Genomic DNA, 23,958 nt, shown 5'->3' on the forward strand with positions numbered 1-23,958 from the left:
CGTGTACAATCCAGTTCACCAGAATAAGACAACCCCCTATCATTAAAGATGATCTCATCGAAAAGCAGCTCCTAGCAAGTTTTCTTGCATGGGAGGCTTTAACTGCCAGCCCTGATGCAGCCTGACTGGGAGCGGTGTTTGCTCAGCACATTCTGGTGGTTTCAGAGACAAAGCCAGCATTCCCAAGGCTGGAGATAATCAAGCAGATGAAGTCATGCACTCTGAATGCTCCAGAAAGAGAAATGGATGGGGGGTGTGGAGGGTGGGTGTTGGAGGCAGGAATGGGGACCACATTTAACATTATGACACAGAAAAGTAGACAGGAAAAATGTTCCCCATTTAATGATTCACTACATGAATGACATGCTGGCATTACCAATAAGATAGTATTTGAAAGAATCAACCATTTAACCCCAGGAGAAGTCAGACTCACAGGCAGCACATCTAAATGCAGGCACTACAATGTAGCACTTGCGTGTTCTCCCCCAGGACAGATCTTTGGTGGCTGCAGACAGAGCCTAAAGCCAATGAGGTCCTTTCAGGGGCCTCAGTTAAGCACCACCTTTTTATCATCCTCATCTCTTTTGAAGAAGGTATTGCTAATACCAGTCTACAGCATGTAGAAGTAAAAGGTGAAGCACATGTCTACAACAAACCCTTTCATTCAGAGCCTGCTCAGGGAGTAGACTAGGGCAGAGAGGAGCACAGAGCAGTTCTCAGTGGTGATACTTCAAAGGCAGCCCCAGCTTGGGAAACAGGATAGAATTAGATACTGATAACCACCAACATCTTGGAAAGCAACCGGTATTTCAAGAGCCTTTGAGTTCAACTACAACTGCTGAAGGGAAATAAGATTTCCAGCCCTTTCTAGAAACCCTGTACTAGCTGCTTTAAAACTGAAATCATTGTATTGACCTATCCCTGAACTCCTGTGACTTTTTTATATTAATCTCTGCCTGCAAGTCCTCCAGGGATGGAGCTGAGCTCACACTGCAGCATATTTCTGAGGCTTACACTGCAATTATTATAATGGACAGCTTTCTCTTCAGATTCGGGGAGAGTGTGGTGAAAATTCTTCCCATTCTCATGTGTTTTCAATCATTTTTTCCTCCTTCTTACACACATGCATCTCTTTCCAATTCAAAAATATATAATTTCCCTGCAGATAGCACCGCTGGATGGGTACAGCTCATAACTTTCTAAGAAGCTTCTTTTCTTCCAAATTCCATATTTTTATTTGAACCCTAGCTTTATGCTTTCTTCTTCCTGGGAAGGGATTATGGGCTTGGTCTCTGCTGCTAGATGGAAGTGTACTATATTCCAGTTATCTGCTGCATATGAGATACAGCCACCTCTGGATAAACTGGAGATCTCCCAAGGGAGCATTTCTGAAGGAAAGCCCATGCCAGGTGCCATGCTGCAATTTCTCTCCTTACAAGACTGGCAGCTGCAGTCAGGCTCAATTCTCCTACTGCCACTGAGATGGCAGCATGAAACTTTAACAGAGAAAACAGTTTACACTTCAGCATTCCAGCTACAGATATAACACAGCTAGCATCTCTGCTGTCAAGCATCCTGCTGTCTCTTGTCACACTGATTTCACTCCGTGCTGAGTCTAGTGGCAAAATCCCAGCACTAATGAAGTTAATGGGAGTTTCACCAGTGGATTCAAGAGGGCTGAAATTTCACACTGACTCTTCAGTCATAAAATTCCCTCTGCTCACCTCTGAGCTTAACAACTGTGCCCGTTACACCCAGCACAGAGGATCTGGGGTTGATCCAATATAATTTTAAGTTAATGGAAAGGCTCCCACTAACTTTAATGAGGACTGAGATAGATGAGTCAGTGGATGAGAGCATTTCATTTGAGAAAGGGAAGATGATGTTTCACAGCCATTTATATTATCTTTTTAACCCCTCATGTACTATTTCTGTGCTTCTCTAATCCCCTGTGTTGATGTCACCTGTTGTCAATAATGATTTTGCAACAGTAAGGGGACATTATAAGCATTCAGTTTTTACTCTTCCCTCCTCCTACCACTTAATGTGAGCAATAACAATTGCTTACTATCAACAGAAGCATTCAGGAGAGAAAAATACAGATGTAAAAATGCACTAGAAAAAAATTGTCTGTGTAACCATGCTTGAGAATATGCCACAGCCTCAGTTATGCCTGCAGCTCACAGCGACCTCTCTGTATTAAGGTAATGTCTTTTGTTGGGAGCACACATCAGTAACCAAAAAGCTGTGACAGCAGAGTTTTGCTTAAGAGAAAAGCATTACTTTTGTATCAGGGCCAATCAATAGACCTGATTTAATGCTCTTCCCCTTCTGTGTGAATATCAGTGGAGATGCATTCCTCATCCTGATCTTTCTTGCTCATCCCCCACCCTATGCTTGCTGCATGAAAAACTCACACTTGTGGACCTCTGCTTTCTCTTGTTCTTCCCCATGATCAGTTTTTCTCTAAATACCATTCCACATGACACCTTTTTAAGACCTTACTCTTAATACTTACTCTTAATACTGCCCATTTGTTTTAAATCCCAGTCCTAGAACTGTGAAGCAGTTTCTTTTATTCTGGGTGAAGCAAGATGGGAGAAAACAGGTTGCACTGATAATCCAGGCAAACTAGGTCTGATTCAAGTCTCAGAGATTGTTCGAGGACTGTGGATGTCAGCAATAGCACATGTCCCATGTGAACATCTTACAAACCTTCACTGTTGTTCCCCTTGACCAGTGTCATGAAATTGGGTTTTCACTAGTATTCCACACCTTTATTTTCACTGCTTTCTTTAAACCTTACCTTCAGTATTATGGCATGCTTGAAAACTGAGCAGAAAGTCTCAAGGCCATATGAAGGGTGGAAATGACAGTCACAGTTACCTGAGGCATCAGCCAGTGGGTTTTAATGATGTGGCACTGAAGGGAAATACACTTCAGCCCCAGAGTTCCCACCCCCAAGGCCCCATGTCTCCATTCTTAAATTTTTTGGATCCCAAGAATATTCTCAGACCAACGTATTCAAAATGGAAATGAATAATCACTAGCTTAACAACAGTCATTAGTCCCCTGTAAGCACACTTCTGCATGAATCTATTAATTCTCATTTCCAAGTTTTCAGAATTAAAGTGTTTAATATAGTACATGCTTCTTATTCCCTTTAATTAAACAACCTCCCACTGCTAAAGTGGGTGAAATATTTCATCAGTCAAGAGCGTGCACAGCCCTCATGAAGAAAGTTTTTCGTCTTGCCTGACACACAATAAAATATGGAGCATCAGCTGAAGTTTCTTGGGTCACCTTAAATCTCACTTGTGGCAGAAGCAGCAGGGGAATTAATTCCCCGCCTTCTTTACAACATGTATCTTAAGAGAGAATTGCACAGTTCAGATTTATATTGAATATCCTCTGTACCCTTCTTCACAGCCTAAAGTGTGGCTCTGATCAACAGCAAAAAGAAATGATAACATCGCTGAGCACCTGAATGACAGCAAATCAGTGACCTATAGGAAATTGTTTTGCAGCACCAAAGCAATTCCACATGAACAAAGGTCCATTCATGTGATGAATCCATGTGATTTGCCACTTGGCAACTCTGGCAATAAATTCAAGTAGCAGAGGGATACACTGTCTAAGCAGTGCTGAAAAAGGAAGAGACTAGCTGTGTTTATACTTCTCAGTGCTGCAAAGCATGTGGAAGAACAGGAGCTCTAACAAGCCAATGGCAGAAAATGCACACTACCATTTAATTTTTCCAATTCCTTATTTAATTCTATTTTTGAGGGCATCTACAAAGCATGTATACAGTGTACAGAAGTAATTTTATGGTATTTGTGATTCATTATTGTTCTCATAAATAGAAAATGGAAACGTACCATCTGTCAAGAAGGTAGATGGACCTTTACACGTTCAAGACAAGCTGAAGTTTGTAGAAGCTTTTTAAATGGTCTTTCATAAGTAGGGCCCAAGGTTCAGCTTTCTGCTTTGTATGTGACTGAGAAATCTCACATACTGAGCACAAAGATACAAGAGGAGGACACAACAGTGAAAGCATTGGGGTCGTAGGAGGCCATTTGACATGGGTGCCTCACATCCAAGCAGGACTGTGACCCTGCTTGCACAAAGGAGCTTAGGACTAGAAGAAAGCAAAAAGGAGAGTTCAGCATGAAGCAAGCACACTCATCCGAAAGAGCACAGGCATTTGAGGAAGTCACGTTTTTGAGCCCAGAACTGAAAAACGGTGATTCCTTTGAGACTTTAAAGTTTTTAGGTCACTTTGGACAAGCTTCCTTTAAGTGTGTGCAATGCAAATCATTCCTGAAAATCCCAGAGGCCTAACACCATCCCCTTGATGGGATCAGATTACAAGGAAAACTTGGGTCATTCAAGAAACATCAACTAATAACAAAGTCATCTCTGGCAGTCCCAGTGGACTGCAGTGTAGGAGGCTGTGAATCACTGAAGACATGGGAAAATGGCAGCAAGAGAAAGAAAAAAAAGGACCAGCAGATAAACAGGTGTAACCTCACTAAATCTTTGTCTACTGAAATCCTTGTCAAAATGAAGCACTTGTCAGGATCTATCTCTGCCTGAAAACTTGCAGCTCTTTTAAGTATCCAAGCTCCAATACTAAACATCTTATAATGATCACTGCAATATGAAGCTCGTGAAGCTAGGCAGTTCCAAGCAGTAGAGAAGAAAGGAACATCATTAAGCAGCAAGCTTAAAGCTTCTTCTTACAGAGAAGCTGAAAGAGAACTCAAGAGGAACAAACTGTCGAACTTCATCTACAGTTGTGTTGTATTGCTATACCACCACAAAGATAAACATCAAGATCCATGAGATAAAGGAATTGAAAGCAATCATTCCTAATCTACTTTTTAAGCTCTTTCATACACTGAAAAAGTTTTTCACTACAATGGTGCAACAAGTGATAATCTCAAAGGAAAGTCCTGAAACTGTGGATATGTGACACTGTCTCCTCTGTAATTCCAAAAGACTGGAGGAAAATATGCTTCGACACAAACACAGGCTGGGTGACATGCACATTGCAGCTCAGAAAGCTGATGATTCTGGGCTGCATCAAAAGCAGTGCAGGCAGCAGGGCAAGGGAGGGGATGCTGCCTCTCTACTCTGCTCCTGTGAAACCCTACCTGGAGTGCTGCATCCAGCACAGGAAAGATGTGGAGCTACTGGAGTTCAGAGGAGGGCTGCAAACAAAATCAGAGGGCTGGAACACCTCTCCTAGGAAAACAGACTGAGAGAATCTGGGTTGTTCAGCCTGGAGAAAGAAGAGAAGGCTCTGGGGAGACATTTTAGCTCCCTCCAGTACCTAAAGGGAGCTACAAGAGAGCTGCATTGGGACTTCTCACAAGGGCATGTAGAGCCAGGACAAGGGGGAAATGGCTATAAACTGAAAGATGGTAGATTTAGATTAGATATTAGGAAGAAATTATTTACTTGTGAGGGTGGTGGGGCACTGCAACAGGTTTCCCCAGAGAAGTTGTGGATGCCCCATCCCTGCAATTATCTAAGACCAGGTTGGATGGGGTTCTGTGCAAACTGGTCTAAAGGAAGATGTCCCTGCCCATGGCAGGGGAGTTGGAACTAGATGATCTTTAAGGTCCCTTCCAACCAAACCATTATGTGACTCTGTGAGACATCCAGAATTTATTTTCAATATTGGATTATTATAGATGAAGAAAACTTGCAAAATCTCTATAGGATAGGAATGTAAGGTCCAAGTGCATAGACAGAGAAATATCATAGTGTTTCTTGAAGAACTGGAACATTATTTGAAAGGTGAAATAAACTGAGAAAACAAATAACATTCTTTTTTTCTCCAACTTGAGGTTGTAATAATCTTTAAATTCTTACTATTAAGGTATAATAAGTATAATAATCTTTAAATTCTTACTATTAAGGTTTTATCCATTAAAAATATTTAACACTTAAAGCACATTCCCCTAGGTAGGATCAAATAACATTAGACAAGGGAGCTCTGAAGTTGGAGGGCTGAATTTCAATAACCAGAAAATCTGAGAAAAGCCACAGTAATTCTACAATAGAAAACTTAGGAAGTCAGATTCAGATAAAGAACAGTGCAATAGTTCATACTGAAGTAAGCATGAAATCCCCTTTCACATAGCATTCTCTTTGTAGGTTTGGCATTATCTTCACTCTTTATACTTTTTGCAAGATTGGTAAAGTAAATATGCCTTGCCTAAGATAGTTTAGAAAACAGATATATAATGTAGTCAGCTGCTCTGGAATACAAGTTACATTTCTGATCCCCTATATCTTCTAAAATTAGGCCTCTTAAAATCCTAAATGTAAGTGCCTTAATACCTTCTGATATCAAACAGAAGTCAGGAAGAAATGAATTGTATTAGAGTTTGATCCAAAGCCAAGTCCAGTCATTTTGATCTTTCCATTAAATTTCAGCCTGCCTTGGTATAAGCCCTTGGAGAACATGTAAAGTAAATGTTGACACTCTTTGTGGTTATTGCATAATGTTGTGAGGTTCTTTGCAAATAATTTCCTTTTTCTGCATCTCAGTTTGTGGCCACTGTCCATTAAAAACAAAAGCATTCTCAAACTAACAATCAGGGTGCCAGATAATGTACATATGTGCTTCTCAGTGTAGGCAGCATCACTGAAAAGCAGTGATTTTTGTCTGTGCTCACATAATGACAGACAAATCTTGCTGAAACATGCTTGTATGCCATGCTTGCTTAACAAATGTATATATTCAAAACATGTGGTGAGTGTAATCATTTACCAGAAGACAGTACCAAGACTGGCCAGTTTCCTGAGTTCTAGGGTAAGAAATTTGGGAGGGTACTGTCAAACTTCTCTATCAGCTGGAAAGGATAAGGATTACAGGAAGGGTGAATGACATTCAGAGAAAAATAACATCTTCATTAACTTCTCTTTTTTTCAGTACCTGTCTATCATCTTAGATGAGCATAAAAATCTATAGCTCTCTAGATCACAATTTACTGTGACTTAATTTCAAGACTGTTCTTTCTAATGTCTGCTGCCACAGATAAAACCTTCTGGAAAAATCTCTCTGCTTTCTTTTTCAGGCCAGTAAAAGATGACTTGCATGACAGGGAAGTGCAGCAGCTGAAAGCCCAGGGGAGAATTAGTTCAGAGCACCCTGTTAAGAGTTCATAACCTGCTTGCAGCCATACTGACTGGGAGGAGGTGGATCCCATTCAAAAGTACAAAGCCTCACAAGGACTGATGAGGAACCAGCAAAGAGACTAGGTTAGCCAGCATCACTAACGAGAAAGGTGTATTTTAGCTCAGATTCACTGCTTTTGCAACAATTATGTTCTCTTGCTTTAAAAACAAGCATCACAGTCAGTCAGCGTTTTTAAGGCCTTGCATCCCCCTCAGGTATGTGTACGGGTTAGTCTACTGTTACAGCTGTATTAATAGGAGGGCCAGCACAGACATTAAGACCTCTTCATTGAAAAAAGAGATGATTCAGAATTGACACACACTATATGTTACCTCTCCTCATCAAGTTTTATGCATCAGCAGCTCCCAGTCCAACTCATATCCATGCTGATGTGAAATGACTGAGTATTCACAGATAGCTTCATACTGCTCTTCCACCAGGGATGGAGCAATCCTGTATTTTCTGTGTACTGATGGCAGGCAACACATTGTTCTCATTCTTCTTATGGCAGCAGGCAATGAGACTCCCTGGCACGGGTATGACTACTAAGTGCAGATGTTTTCCATATTCAGTGGGAAAGGCTGGTGTGAGAAGTTCAAGGTGTTTTTTTTCCAAGTATCAGACTTGCAACAACTTGCTCAAGTATCAGGGCTGCAAGACATATCATAGAAGCCAAAAGAGTATGTGTCCCCAAGGCATGGCTATGGTGGGGAAGGAAGAAGAGCAGAGGAGTTTTAATGCAATTATGTACCCTACTAAAATTGTTGAAGTATTGGTTCCCCCTTCCTAAGGTATTAAGGATACCTTACGACTAAGGATCGAGGCAACCATGTGCAGTCTGGGACAATGTGGATTACACTCGTGCTCAAGGGTAATCAAACCCTTCCCTGGGGACCAGTCTGCTATGGAAAGGCTTGTGCAGATTCTGAATGGAGAACTGAGTTAGTTCTAAAACAAATAAAATCTGAAGCAGTCTTTCAAATGGAGGGAAAGTAAACATGCACACACATCTATCTGGGACAAAGGGGATTTCTTAGATGTCTTCATTTCCTGCTGCAGAGGCTGACTGCTTATTCAAGCCCACTGCTATTTATATCCCGCCTCTGTATCTTGAGAGAAAAAGCACAAACTTCTTTAGAGTGAAACTGAAGTTCCTCTGGCCTGGGCCTGCTGAGCCCAGTCCCTTAGCAAATGCCTTGTGCAATCATTTTGAACTCCACTCCAGCTCACTGTTGCAAACACATACATCACTCCATTTGTGTGAGTGAGCACACTCCCAATGGTGCTGTCACCGGTCCTTTCATGCTGCTTCATTTCCATGGCTCCTTGGTGTATGCTCTTTGTCTGCTCTCCATCATCACTGTACAGTGCATAACAATTACTTTGGCTCCTCTTTTCAGTTTGAGTTGTTCCTTCCTTTCGTACGTGGGCTGGAGGCTATTGTTTTCTTTTCAATTAAAGGGCTTTGTTTATGAGATCAGGTTTTGAATGAAGATTTTATAGCACACACCATAATTGTAACAGTCCCAATAAACAGCACAAAGTGGCATTTACAGCTATAACACAGTGTTATAGTTATATCCCAGTGTGACAACTCCACTATATCGGCCTAAACATGGATCGATGCATTCAAGCAAATCACATCTCAAAAGCTGCTACTGCTGAATTGCAACTCTCTTGGAGGATTCCTTGCTATTCTCTCTGTTCAGTGCTGGAAAATATCAGCCAGTAGGTCAAGAAGAAACTTCAGCAAGGAAGAAAGAAGGGATGGACCAACACTCCCAAATACCAACATAAAAATTTCACTGACCCTGTTTTGATGAGTATGCTGTGTGGCATTTGTAGTAAATATGCAGAAATACTGGCTATGTATCTTCCCACTCCCCTTTTCAGAATTGCAGATGCTTAGCCTGTTTGAGCACCTTCCACAGTGAGAACACATGCACTGGAGCTCTGAAGTCAAGCTGCTGATTCAAGTGGGCATTGCACCATCCAACAACCACTTCTGTAAGAACAGGTTTGCTCAGGCTATATATATTTGCTGTTCCCTGATGTTCCCACAGCAAAATACAGCTGCATGCAGGGAAGTGGGCCTGCTCCTCTGCCATCTGAGGGTGTAAGGGAGAAGTGTGGAGCAAAGCAATCATTCCTCTTCATTAGACAGGCTCTGAATATTAAAGGTTGTAAATGAAGGGAGAGTAGAAATACTTGAACACAAGAAGGAGATGAAAAATTGAAGCAGCTCTAGGGCACAAGAGAAAACAGGTGAGAAAAGCAAAAAAGCAGAGTAGGAGACCAAGCACAAATGAGGCAGGAAGACAATGCAGATGAATAAAGCACAAGACAAGCAGGATTCAAGCAGGATTCCTGGAACCTCAACCAGCTTCAATGAAAATTATGCCAGACCACATGCAACTGCACTAGGAAAAACACAAGAAAAATTATTCATCTGAGTCATCATAAAAGTAAAATCATTGCAGTTAACAGTAAAATAATAAAAATTCAAGCTAGGTGACTGTGTGGTGCCCTACACTCAAAGATTCAGATCTGTAATGTGCACAGCTTGATTTCCGATATATTACTGAAGGTGGTTAGGTTTGTTCTTCAGAAATTCTCAGACTATTGCAGAATTAACATCCTGCTACTGCTGAAGAAAGCAGTAGCTTTCTCCTTCTTCCATAAGTAACCAAAGTAGTTCCTGACATTGCATTATAAAATGAGCTCCTCCATTATTTGCTTTAGAATGATTTGCAAGCTTTTACAGAGCATTTGATTTAAACCAGAAGGATAATATGTTCCCTCCTTTTTTTGTTGTTTCTTTTCTAAAGAATGGCCAGAGTTCATTCTATTAGGACAAAGTGCTTCCCAGAACTATCATGAAGTAGGAAAGCACCTTTGGCTCTTACTTCCCCAACACAAGATAATGCAATTCATCATGAAGAGCATTATTTCCCAAGAAGCCAACACTGGATGGAAAGGCCATTGTTCCAAAGGCTCCACAAAGTTCCAGAAAAGCAGCCAAGGACGAGAAGACTTTCCAGGAACTAAAAAGACTGTAAAGACAGATGCACATGTATTTCTAAGGAAAATATTGGAGAGAAAAAAAAAAAAGATAAATCTGATGTTAGTTTAAGGAGACAAGTCTCCAAGACCACTGTTAAACAATATGGGATGTTGCCATGGAGGGGCCCATGACTGCTAATCTAATGCCCATCACATGGCAAAGGACTGAGTTGAGAATAACTTTTGAAACATGCTCAGGCTTCTAATTTTTAACTAAAAAGCATCAGAAGGCTGACAACATAGGTATGGTTACATACTGCACCAGAAATGCCAGCTAAAATGAAGATATAATTTCTCCTAAACCACTCTGAACTTCATAACAGAATGATTATACAGAGACAAGCCAGAGAAGTGACACATCTGATCTCTGTCAGCACAAAAAAAACCCCTGACATATTAACACAAAACATCGAACACTGATAATGTCAGCATTTGCTGCTGAATTAGTAAGGGCAAAGGACAAACATAACTAGGTTTAATGAGTTCTCTGTGGTACCCACCCATTCCTGGTTGGTTCTTCAACACCTTGTGCTTCTCTTACTGCACTCTGTGCTTAGCCCAAGCCAGTTGCACAAGAGCCCCGACCCTATGGAAATCTCTTCTCACATAATCAGAGTTGCCCTGTCTTCGGTGGAGAAAGGTTGTGGCAGCACAAATACAGGCCAATGCCAGTGCAAAATCAAAGAACATGAAGTAACACCCCACTTTTCACTGGGACATAAATCTGCAAGCATTTTCATTGGGAAAGCTGTCATAAACACCAGAAGGTTAGTTCTGGGGCCTCAATATTCACATCCTCTCCTGCAGTGCTAATTCCTGCAAATTTACTTATGTATAAACAAACTGTACACTAAAAAAGGGTTAAGTTTAACTTCTACAAATTAGCTATGTATATTCAAATGAAAATAAACATCCTAATTCTACAAAGAGAAACCATCAAGACACTTGGTTAATGATGTCAAAGCCTGTTCTCTCTAACTGTCTGCTGGTGCCTTTACCTGCAATTCTTTATGGCTGTATTATCATCACCATCATCTCTGGACTTAGTATTCCACACATACCAGCTGCCCACAACTGAAGGGCTACTTTGCATTACCAATTATAATTGCACTGAATGCACTACTGGTTCTGTGACATAAAAAGGAATTTAAAAAAAAAACCTCATCAAGCTTATTTCAACTTGAGAGAGTTGAACCCAGGTGAAAAACTAAGTCAGTAACCCACAGAACCCACTAATTAATTACCATATAGATGTATGATCTAATCTAATGGAGATCAAAATTAAAAAAAAAAAAAAAAAGTAGCCCATTATTCACCAACAGTTTCAATTACAGGTGGGAGAATAATACCACTTAACACATTCCCTGTGGCCTGGCCCACGCTCAAGAGATTTTTTTTTGGGAAGAAGCTTAGAAGCAAAATCTGGCTTGAAAACTGGAGTAAGGCACCTCTTTTGAAGTCTTCCCTCAAAAATCAAAACAAAAAGCTCCACCACCAACAAAGCAGTCCCCAAAATCCCAGTTCTCCCATTTTTAAGATTACTATTTTCTATAGTAAGACATTGAGATCAACAACTTTATCCATCCATTCCTTCAATAAAATGGACTAAATCAGCATTAATTTGTTAATCTTCATATTATTTCATGCACTCATGCCATATGATGTCAAGTTAAATTTCAAACAAAATCCATTTAAGAAAATAGAAAAGAACATTTCTTACCTGTTGCTTTTTCCTCAAAACTGTGGACTCCCACTGCTGAAGATAATCTGTCAAGTTAGAGTCTTCTTTCTTCTTTCTTTTTGTTTAACCTCCTACTCTTAAACCATTTAATACTACCACATGGGAAAGAAAATGAAAGGAAATACTTGTCTAATGTGTCAATGGCTACATGCCACTTCTATTAGTCAGCTTCTATATCAGCCTGGGTAGATAGTTCAAGTAACAACAGGGGAAACATTCTATTTTCTAACAAGAAAAGACACACTAAGAATATGCCAGGGAAAAAAACCTACATTTTAAAATAAAGAACAGCATAGGGTTCCAGCAGCACACAAAAGACCAGAAAATACGACAGTTTTAAGTATAGCATATATAAATTATTTTTCACATTAAGTCAATTTAGGTCAAAAAACATTGTGTTGATTTCTCCAACAAATTATAACTACATCGAACAACATGAAAGCCCACCTAAAAAAACAGAAAAAGACAGCAAGCTATTGCTTTTGCAAGACACTGGCACAAGAAAATACATTAGGCCTTGTTATCACATACTAAACGTGCTGCACATTTGGGTTGCAATTGCAGTATACTTTCTAGAAGAGTACTGCACAACTGATTTACTTGTTCGTCAAAATAGGGAATGAATGGCAGCATTTACTTGCATCCTTTCATTCATGTGGTACAGGTAATGCTCTTCAGGACTGTGCATGCTGTACTCTTGCTGGCTTGCACTTTTCCTTTCCATAAAAAAGGCACTGAATTTTGAATGTACTGAAAAGAAATTAATAGGAAAGTTCACAGTTCCTAGAGCATTTTAAGAGAACAGTGTTACTTCAGCAATACAATTTTTACAGCTTATTATATGTTAACAAGTTTCCATTTAAAAATGAGTCATCCCATCCCACTGGAGTAAGAAAAGAAAACCTGTCATATTCAAATTTTAGAGATTGCCCAAGTTTCATTTACCTCTGAAGCGCTGAATTAAACTATCTTAAGACCAAGAAGAAATGAAAACTCTTAGTTATTTTGTAGCCAAGTAAATTGTCAGACCTAGTTCAAAGGACCTGCAATCCATTTTCTAGTTTTTTATTTATAATTTAGGCAAAAATCTGACTCATTTTTATAGGTGAAATTGTATGGTGGCATTTTGAAAGTACTTCAACTTTGTATTATAACAGAAGTTATTGTTCTAAGTGTGGAAGATCTCTATTTCCCCATAGTGTAACCATTAAACCAGACACCAAACTTTACAGCACAGAAAAGCTGTAATAAAGGTTTGGAGGAACAGCTGTGAACTTTTAGGATTTAATATATATTCATGAGACATGAAGATCTGGATGGAGAACACTAAGCAGAACCATTCAAGTGTGGGACTTCAGAGTTTGTTCATGCAGTCAATAACATTAAATAATCAACTGCATGTCTTTATTGCCTCGTCTCTCCTCAAAACCAAAGAGTAAGCAAATCCTTTGCTTTTATAACACAGTAGGTCCATGTGAGTTTACCTGGCATGTTCTCAGTGCTCTCTTATATTAATCCTTAACTAATTTTTCCCCACCTAATATGTGATACCACAAACAGTCAAGATAACATAAGTGGGAGCTTGTCATCAAGCTCCCAGAGCTAAAATTATAAACATGGATCTAAAATTTCTGCCAATGTGTGGAAAGTACAGCAACTGTTACGGATTCACAAGTCATTCACATTCCTCCAAAGACACCAGCAAGGCAAGAAAACAGCAGGAATAGTACTTAAAAGTACAACTTATGCACCTGAATGAATCAGGTAGGACAGCAAAAGCCAGACTAAGCACCATAAAGAAAAATCACAACTTCTACTACATCATAAATTATTTGAGCCTTTAATGAATACTGTAAGAAAAGAAATTCAGGTCACCATGACTCTGCTCATATTTAAAAAAAAAATCCCACCCCCACCACAAGCTTTGACAAAGAGGCTCTAAGTAGTCAAAACATAAAGGTGAGATTTTGTCAAATAATTGAAAGGCGAGTATAAAATAGGAAAATAATAATAAATTCACATCTATTGCCTCTTTATGAAGCATATAGTACTGAAGGTTATTAATGCTTATGCCAAGTCCAACAAATGAGATCAAAAGGGCAGGAAAAGGTGGCAAAATTCATATGAACATATCTCAATAATGATGGGAACAACTGAAGAGCTATTAATGAGCCTGTTGAACAGAAAGCATGCTGATAAAATACAGCATGGGAAAAACCAAGGTAAGACTTACCTGAAAAAAAGAAAATAAATTACTCGAGCTAGTAATTTAAAGGTCATAAACTAACTAACTCCTTCCAAAACAAAGCACTTTACAATTTACACCTCAAGACACAGAAGCTGTTTACAGAGGATGAGGTAACAAAAACAAGCAAAGAAAATGTGATAAATCCATTAAAATATAAAGTATATAGTAAAACCTTCATTCAGATATCTATTTGATTTAGTTCTAAGCTACTAAGATTAGAAAGGAGTTAGGAACTAAGAAAGCTTGTAAAAATGGACTCTAGAAAAAAGTGAAAAAAGATTGCAAGAGGCATATGAAGGCTCCTGAAACAGGAAACATAGGGAATATTTCATGAAAAAATGAACACGGGGCATGAAACAGCAATTAATCTGTTTACTGAAAAGGTAAACGATTTCCATATATAATTTTTGCAAATACTACCAAGAGACAAGACTGAAAAGCAATTCACTCAAACCTGAAAATGCTCATACAACACATAGCTGACTTTCTTAATATTATTGCCATAGCTGGTACATGCTTCGATTCACCTAAAGAAAAAACTAGATATTAGAAGGCAAATCCCTACATTCTCTGCAGAATTCACTCATGAGGTTTAAGAAGCCCACTGTGGAGTCCTTCTGTAGGTAAGCTGCAAACAACTGGTACTTCTCACCAACTTCCTAAGGAAAACTTCTATCTTCTTAGAAGACAGTTGTGGGTAGGTGCTCTTCAGGATAATGCATGATAATTTTGGATTGCTCTGTATCACTGTTTTCTTTCATTAAGCTTTACCAAGCATAATTGTCACTGCCCAATTTTTAGTTAATGCACATACAGAAAAACACATTTTTTAGTTCCAATACAAGCTGTCAATTCAGAAAACCTTACAGAAATAAGATTTCAAGAGTGGTGGGAAAATAGTACATGCATAGAACTTCAGAAATTGTACCTGCCTCTTGGATCTGAGCAAGACTGCAGTTCACCGGCAAAGGTGCCAGTGCAGTCTCCTGGCAGTGGCATGATTTACCCCAAAGCAAGTTCAGACAGTGCTGGTATCTGCTTAACCTGCTCTAGAGTTATACACAGAGGTAGTTGCACTACTACTGGCTGAAACACAGAATAGGTAAGAAATGTGTTTTAATAGCAAAGAGGTACCAGGAAATCTTGCAGATTTCATTAAAGCTACGAATGGACTTAATTATCACAGAAACAAGAAACACAGAGCTCATTAGACACTGCCTCATATCAAAACTGTCCTCTGCAGTCACAGATGATTTCTTTTTAGGCCACACAAATTCCAAGACAAACAAATTCATTATTCACTCTATTTCATCTTGCTAAAATAACACCAGGACTACCACCCAAGGATAAATCCAGTACTCCATCATGACGTAATACCTTTTTTATTACAATATCCAAAAAACTGAGTATGCAAGATTTTGAGATCTCATGATCCATTCTTCAATCTCAGGAATGTGCCATCTAAAGACTGTATATTTAAACCATAAAGGAGTTTAAATGTAAAGAAAAGAGAAAAATGCATTTTCTTCATAAACATTCTCTGTGTCTCTTCCTACCAACCACACCATCCTCTGTAAAACCCGAAGATTTCTTTCTGTAAAGCAAATATATATATAGTGTTGGTAGCACGCCCCACCCTGTCCCAAGATCAGTTTTTATTAATCTTCTGTATTAGTGTCAACAATCAGCTACAGATACATATTACCTTGAGAATTAAATACATAATCGTTTAATTCAAACAAGCAGAAGGGCAAGAGGAAAAAGCATTATGTGGATGGCACATTTGGTTGTAGATTACCAAAACATTCAGCCTTTACAATTCAATTATTCTTTCTCTAGTAATCAACTTTCAAATAAAATTTCTCTTTGTTGCAATTACAGACCAAAATACACTAGTTTTCTTTTACTACAATCTTACCATAGTAGTTTAAGAAGTACTATTACAAAATGCTTTTAATTAGTGTACTCTTTACGAAGAGTCAGAGAGGCAATGTAACAGCAGAGTACAGTGTAAAGAGTGCTTCTAGGAACTAGGAAGTTTTGTATTATCCTACTCGGTAAGCAATATAGCTACAGAACTCACAGCCACAACTGTTATGTCTACTCTCTCTCACTTAAGCAGCTGCAGCTTCAGTGCATTCAAACTGTGCCCGATGTCTCTGAATGGAGAGTTCTGCCTGCATGAGCAGTCTGAACAGATTAACACTGGTTTGAATTGAAAACGCCCCTCCTTGATCTGAGCTAACTATGTAAACGTACACAGGAGAGGGGCGTTTTGAACTCTGCTGGGAAGGTGAGTGCTTGCCATGGCCACCCAAGGGAAACTCTCAACCTGAAGAGAGGTGGTCAGAGGTTAACAAAACTGGAACACAAAGAGAGGCAAACAAAAAAAAGGACAAACAGCAACTGACAGAGCAAACACTTTAGAAAGAGCCTATTCCTTAAGCCTGCTTCAGATATTGCTCTGCTCTATAAAAGTGAATTTAGGACCTAAGGCTTGTAAGTTATAAGAGGCCCAGGTGGCCAAGTCCATCTTCAACGTCACTGAAGTGCTTTCACAAGATATAGCTTTTCCCCGTGTTCACTGGTGAAGATGGGAGCCTTTTTGTAGTGTTCCACCAACTCATCCATAGTATTAAATCGTCGCTGCCCAATACAATAGACATTGTCCACGAGCTGCACCTTGAAATGTTTGTTCTTCCCCGATGCCTTTAGAGATACTGAGAAGTCACTGGGCTGTTGAGAAGAATTGAGAAAGAAAGAAAAAATTATATAGAAGAGAACAAAACGACAGCATAATTTTGCAGTTTCAGGAACAAACTGTGTCATATAGTTGACAGTAATTTACATTAGCCACAGCTCGGTGCTTTAGCTACTTAAGAAACCCAATAGCCTATTATTCAATAAATAATTACCATTGTTATTAACGTGAACAGTTAAGTCAGTTAAGTGAAAGCTCCCCAGATGCACAGTCTGAAGTTGCCAATTACATGACTAAACTGCAAATATTATCTTAGTTACTCAGTCTAGAAGCACTAGAATGTCAAGGAGAAGGGAAGAATTTTTATCATGCATGTCTTCCTCACTAGAGTGGCCTGGAGAAAACAATTACTGCAATATTGCATGGGCAGATGAAGAAAATTCCCCATTTCGCTTTTTTTAAACCGTGACCACTAGAGGGCCATTCCTGCTTTGCATTGCAAAAGACAAAAACACATGCACCTTTTATCTTCATTACCACATGTATGGGGAATAATTTCTCCCATTGAGTACAATTTCTTTGTAAAAAAAGATAAAGCTATAGAAGAAGAAAAACACCGTACAAATCTCACCATCACACCACAGCCCACAAAAGACAGAATTTATGCACTAATTAAGTTACTCAGGACATAACAATTTCTAGTGATAAATCTCTTCATCCTGGCAATCAGTTGCTTTAACAAGGAGAGTGCTGTCATCCAAACAGCCAGAATGAGACCATTCCACTTCCTTCATCACATGTAACCATAGGAGGGTAGAAAGGACACAGTGTCCCTTGCTTCCAGCTGAACTCTGTCTCCAGCCACCTACTGCTGCTGGCTGGCCACAGAGATGGTGTAGAAGCCTAGGCAATAAGGATTTAATGTGCTGCTATCTATGCCTCAAATACCAACGACCATTCAAGCAGGCAAGTTAGAAAAGGATGTGGCTGGAAAGGGGGGGGGGGGGATGTGCAGAGGTAGGGCAGCACCCCTCTGGGGCCAATTTTCCTGTTCTGGTCCATGGAGACCGCACAACACAAAACAATGCAGGCATAGGAATGGGGTTAAGGAACAGGCGAGTCCAGTAGAGGGGGATCAAGACTACCAAAAGACCCTTAAAGCTTCCCCCAGTTTCCATAAAGGTCCAGAAGAGTCCCTATGCTGATTCATTTACATGAAGAGCAAGAAACCTAACCTCAGGGAGGGGAAAACTTACCTATAACCAGGTAGCCCCACAAAGCCTTGGTGATGTGCTGCCTAGGCCCTGGATACCCTGTTGGCTGGATTGATCCTGGATCCAGGACTGCAGATCTCCTTTCCTTTGCAATCTCATCTCCCTTTCACTTTCTTCCCTCTTCCTATTAGAGAGTAGGGGCAAAACACGAATTTCTATGCCTACTGTGTAGTTTGCTTATAAAACTTCATGAGCTTCTTTAGAACCCTTTTAGTTTTTGTCATTCTTTGATGAATCTTGGGTGCTCCCTTCCATGTAGGAGTGGGATATGACAGATAGTAGCATGGGTTTGCCCTGTGAGAGGTGTATGAAGTAGGTGCCACCAGCCAACAAGAAAAGTAATAAAAATAACACACTGGAGTTTGTAACAAGCACTTAATGGAGTTAAGTAATGCCTGGTGCTACTCTGGAGGTACTGCTGCAGTGTCTCAACCTACTGAAGGCATGGCTTCAAGCACAAATCACTGAAGGCACGTGCCAGGCTTCTGACACAACCTTACTGTGTCCTTTGGTCTCTCCCCACCACGCCGCTGCTTTGGCTGGACCAGCACTGCAAACCTGTGCTTGCCCAGGTTAAACAAAACCCACCTGGTTCACAGCACTGCCTTAGGAACAATCCTGAGCACAGCCATGGCACAGCAGAGAACCAAGTGGAGGGGTCAGGAGCCCTCACATGTTACCGCTGACACCAGACTCCAGTTCATGAAACCACATCCTGAATCCTCTACGCTGCATTTGTGAGGGGTCAAACACACACGGAGCACATACCCAAATAAGCTGGAGGACATTTTCTCAGATATGCTGTCTTTGTTCCTGCAATAAAACAGGTCTCTGCCCACACATCTCTCATGTCCTGCTTATCCCAAAATCTCATCTCTTGCATCTCCTCCTCACCTGTTTTAGCACTAATGCTTTCTCTGTCTTCCCTCTGACTCAATGCACCCTGCCCACAGCAAACAAAGCTCCCGCCATGCCTGTTGATCTGGCTCTGGTTCAACTCCTCAGACTCGAGGCTCGGCTTTGGGCAGCAGCTCTTCTCCTGTTGTACTGCTAAAGGCAGCAGCAACCTCCCCACACCCTTGGCCTAACCCTTTTCTACCTCAAGCCACTACATTCCAGATCAACAGGCATCACTTCTTTAAGAATTATTTTATGTAACACCATAGGATAATTATTTGTTCCATCTATAATCACCGGGCCTTGACCGGGTCAGCACAGGCTCCATCAGGAAGGCTTCCTCTGGCATTGAGCAGCCACTGGCTCAAAATACACAGAACACTCTCTGAGTGCCAAGAGGGGACTGGGAAGGGTGGGAGAAAGTGATGGAAAGAAATGTGCATAACAGTGTATCTTTGGGATTTGCAGTGCTCCACCCAAGATACATTTTGTGCCCTGTCGTCCATCCCTAACTCCAAGTATGAAAACTGCTATTTTAAGCCAGCTATCTCTGACATCAAACCCCTGCCTCAGCAGCATCATAAAGAAGGCTGCACAGAACTCACACCAAGACTGGCTTATTTTCAGCACCTACCCCACTGGGTTAAAGCTAACCTGGCTGTGCAAACACTTTGCTGTGGTTAAAGCCGTGAATGCAGTGTGGACAAACCCTCCAGCAGCCATAGTCACACAGGCCTGGGACCTGGTTCCAGTGAAATCTCTACAGTTCCAAGCAGCAGCCATTAAACAGTAACAAAGCACAGGCCTGCACAAACGTCTTCAGAAGCTTTGGGACCCTGGCCTCATGGAGGAGAAATTTAGGGCATGGGCAGTGTGCTGATTGCTGTGCCCTGAACACAGACAGGTCTGTAGGGTCTCACCAAGGAGAGACTGAGGCAGCGAGTACAAATTAGCCAGTTAGGATTCCAAAACCAATATCAAATCTTGCTAAGTGCTGCTGCTTCCATGAGTGATACCTACATCAAACAAAAACCAGTAACCAAAAGGCTCTCAATTGAAACAGAAGAACTTACAAATGGGAGGTTCATAATCTGAACAGAACATTTTTGTTTGCTTGTTTTAGGAACAGGAAACAATGCTATGGCAAAAGTTTAAAAATAAGTGAAATATTCATTTTGCTCTCAAAAAAGTTTTAATATTTTCTTACAAAGCACAGTTGTTTTAAGCCTGTCAAAATTATGGGTTTCCAAAGCTCCTTGTATCTGTTAAGAAACATTATTTCTAGGCCATAAAGGATGTGCTAATGACATGCAGAGACATGCTGGACCTCTGACCTACTGTCCTATGACCCAGGCATTGGCCTGACTTCTATCTTTGTGAGCTGATCCACACAATACATTACATACTCTTTCTGCCAGTTTAATTATAACCTTAGTGAATGAACATTTCTCATGAACTATTGTCTATTCTTCACAGCCCTGGAGCCTGCTAGTTAGATTGATACATAAGTAGAAGACGTTATCATATTTTCTGCAGAGTATGTTACAAAGTTTATTCTTTTCATTATCTGATTTAATTTTAAAAAATGTAAAAAGCGGAAAGGCTGATCTAACTCTTTTGAGAGTCATCATCCAGTGCAAAGAGATGGAAGAGCTCAAACAGCTGTTGCAAAAATCCTGAAACCCTTTATTGGTCTCAGAGTAGTAAATTCTATAGGACTCAAGAATGAACAGCAAAAGCAATTGGACTTGTTTTTGTTTTTATTTTGGTTCCTTCTTGCCCTAACAAACACAAATTCATTAAAAATACTATTTAAAAAAAATCTAAATAAACTATTGCTCTTAATGCTTTCATTTCAAAGTATGCTGGTTCGATGCAGTTTGAATTGGTTCCCTACTGTCCTCCTTGGATTTGCTCCAAGTCTGTTTATTTTATTTACTGTTTAAGCTATTTTGTTCTAACTGCTGGCCAATTTTTCTCTCTTCTCCCTCTCAAATTAATTGCTACATTTGGATGTTTACACACTAACTTTTCCAGGAATAAAAGACTCACATACACCAAATAAAGGCACATCAGAATTAAGCTTTAAGGCCTTACATCTATAGAACAGTTGCTGATTCTGCAACAGAGTTACAGAGCATAGCTTTGTGGCAGGGAAACTGAATATTTCTGCACCACCATAACTGGAAAGACCTAAACCTGAAAAACCTAACCTGAAGTTAAATCAATTCCTAAACCAGAAAATTAAAGATTAGCTTGAATGCACCTACAGTCCAGGTGTAGCAGTACTTTGAATTGTTTTCAATTCCTTTAACATCTGCTTATATCTAGAGATGACCATGAGCTAGCTGGTGCCTACGGCATGTGGAAAACAAAAGGTAGGAAGTTCTTTCTTTTTTTTCTTTGGTGAGGAATTGAATGATCTTAAAAAAAAAAAAAATTGAAAACTCCTACGAAAACAAGTGATAAATCAATATAAGGAAAAAAAAGTGAAACAGGAAAAACAGAGTTCCCTCTGCACATCCTCAATTTGAGAATGAAATTATAATTTTATCATTTATAAATGGCAAGGTTGTGAAAAACAGTTCCCTCTGAAAATCTTTTACTGATCCTGAAACTTATTTCAAATTTTCCCTTTCAATCCAATTAGGTTTGCCAATGTCCCTTCTCCAAGAAAGATATTCTCACACACTCATTCTTCAAACTATTCCAGACCCTTTGAGCTCCCATCAGTGAGCCTGTCCTGGGGCTCTTCAACTCCTTCCACTTCCATCCTAAGTTTTCCCTCACTTCTTCTCTTATTCAATCACCCAGCCAAAAAACTCAAAGTCATATCTCCAAGATCTAAGGTCAGGCTGGAAAGAACTATCTGGGAGAGTTAATTCCTTTTTCTACCCCTTATGTTTCATTTGGATATAAGCAAATACCATTCTTCTCCCTATGTAATGGTCATGCTCCAAAATTACACAGGTCACAAATATGAATTGATTTATTGATCTTCAACTACAGCTCTAGTAAGATTTCTGCTCTTCCATTTAAAATAAGCCAGTAGGATATTTCCTGATGCCTGTTTTCAAAGAAAAACTTTCTCCTCATGTCTGCTGTACTTACCAATTAATGCATGTCACAGAACATGACCAATGTTCACTTTTTAAACAGTTGCCACATTTCATTGCTTCTATCTAACAGCTGAAGCATTAAAACTCCAGGAAAATATGGGACACTGAATGCTATAGAATTAGCACCCCAACAACCATACAAACTCTGAACCTCTGCTTCCTCCTTCTATTGTCATTATTGCTAGACGAAGAATGGAGAAGCTAAATATGATCTCAAAACCAGACAAATCCAGTCATACCTACAATCCTCAGTATCATTTTAATACGCCTAAAATCATCATCTTAAAACTATACTCTGCAACTCTCTTTAGGATGGGTTACTGCAGTTTGAATGCTGTGACACTACCAGCAGAAGGTAGCCATTACTTCCTAATGAATAACTGCTCCTGAAATCATCCAAAAATTTGCATAGCTCACTCATAGTCTGAGAAAAATAACACCTTCTCTGCTTCATGTAGGCCTCATAGGACTACAAAGCACTGGTGTCTGCCTGATCACCAGTTTCACACCCACCTGCAGAGGACTGCAAGGGGCCCACAAGTTCTGACAGAAGCTCCTTTTGAAGTTTAAGGGTGTCTGCAGAAAAAGGTCTGCTCAGAAGCTGGAGGTGATACTCTACTGCTTCCTGTTAGCTGCAGTACTAGTTAGCACACTTTTTTCCTGGTGTGAATCTGAACAAAACAACCCTCTCTCCCCCAAATTTGGTTCTGTACTCAGTGAAATCTGAGTTCTTCAAAGCATGACAATCACCCACCCAACCAAGACCACTAGTATCAGCCAAGATCTGTTTGTCTTGGGTTAGGAACTACACAAAGAGAGTAAAAATCTGACTGTCGAAGAGCCTGCAATCCAAAAAGTGGCTCTACAGAGACTGCATAGGTTAAATCTGCTTTTTTTTCCCCCATTGTTTTGTTACTTGAGACAAACTGCAGGTTTCATTAACCTAGCAGCCTGCAACAGAAAGAACAATTAGTTAACAGAATTTTTAACTAGGTATGTGCCCAGTTCTTGTAGATCTCCAAAACTAAGGTGACATTATCTAGGTATAACACAGTTGGCAAAAATGTTATCAGTAGGGAACTGTGCCTGTTACATAAACTATGGGCTTAAATGGTTCAAACAAGTTTATGGTTCTAATAATAGTATTTCGTAATTAATGAAGATAATCAGCCTCCTAGCTACCTTACAGAGTTCATGTCAGGTTATTCTCCTCTATGGTATCATCCTCTAGATCTAAGTGCTACTGAGGAGAATATTTTTGGATAAAGGAATCTAGCTGTGAGATAAACATCTGGTAAAAGTTAAACCTAGAGAAATATTGTAACATCTTGCAACTACTAACACTTGAAATGCAAAAACATGACAGTCTCATCAAGTGAATACAGAATACTACAAACCATCTATCCAAGGAAAGCTTTTCATAGCTCAGTAACAAGAGCAAAATTGAAATATAAGGAAAACTTTTATGCAGACCAATTTTTGTAACTATGGTGATGGAAGGCTAGAGAAAACTCTAAAACAGGTCAAAAATCAGGCACAGAATTAGGAGCATGACTCACAGTTTTATCTATGGACCTTTCTAGAAAGGAATAACCCCTGCATCCCTAGCGTTAAAGGTGAGTTAACAACACAGTGTAGTGGGAAATGCTGGTCTGGTGGTCAGAGGAGCAAATCAGAGAGCTGACAACTTGGCTCTGCTCAGTCTGTTCTCTCTAATCAAGAC

General features: G+C 39.9%; 2 protein-coding genes across 7 annotated transcripts in view; both read right to left on the bottom strand.

Moving 5' to 3' along the window:
• The window catches only part of ECRG4 (ECRG4 augurin precursor), an 80,606-nt gene that overhangs the window by 54,311 nt on the left and 2,337 nt on the right, over nucleotides 1–23,958 (bottom strand). The window lies entirely within an intron of this gene.
• NCK2 (NCK adaptor protein 2) overlaps nucleotides 15,611–23,958 on the bottom strand; it is an 84,257-nt gene continuing 75,909 nt past the window's right edge. For all 6 annotated transcript variants that reach the window (XM_053969783.1, XM_053969779.1, XM_053969782.1 and 3 more), the window contains one exon: nucleotides 15,611–16,980. In XM_053969783.1, the coding sequence (XP_053825758.1) occupies nucleotides 16,786–16,980 (195 nt within the window). In that variant the 3' untranslated portion in view covers nucleotides 15,611–16,785. The remainder of the gene's footprint in view (nucleotides 16,981–23,958) is intronic.

The sequence above is a fragment of the Vidua macroura genome, chromosome 2, assembly GCF_024509145.1.
Source record: "Vidua macroura isolate BioBank_ID:100142 chromosome 2, ASM2450914v1, whole genome shotgun sequence".
NCBI lineage: Eukaryota > Metazoa > Chordata > Aves > Passeriformes > Viduidae > Vidua > Vidua macroura.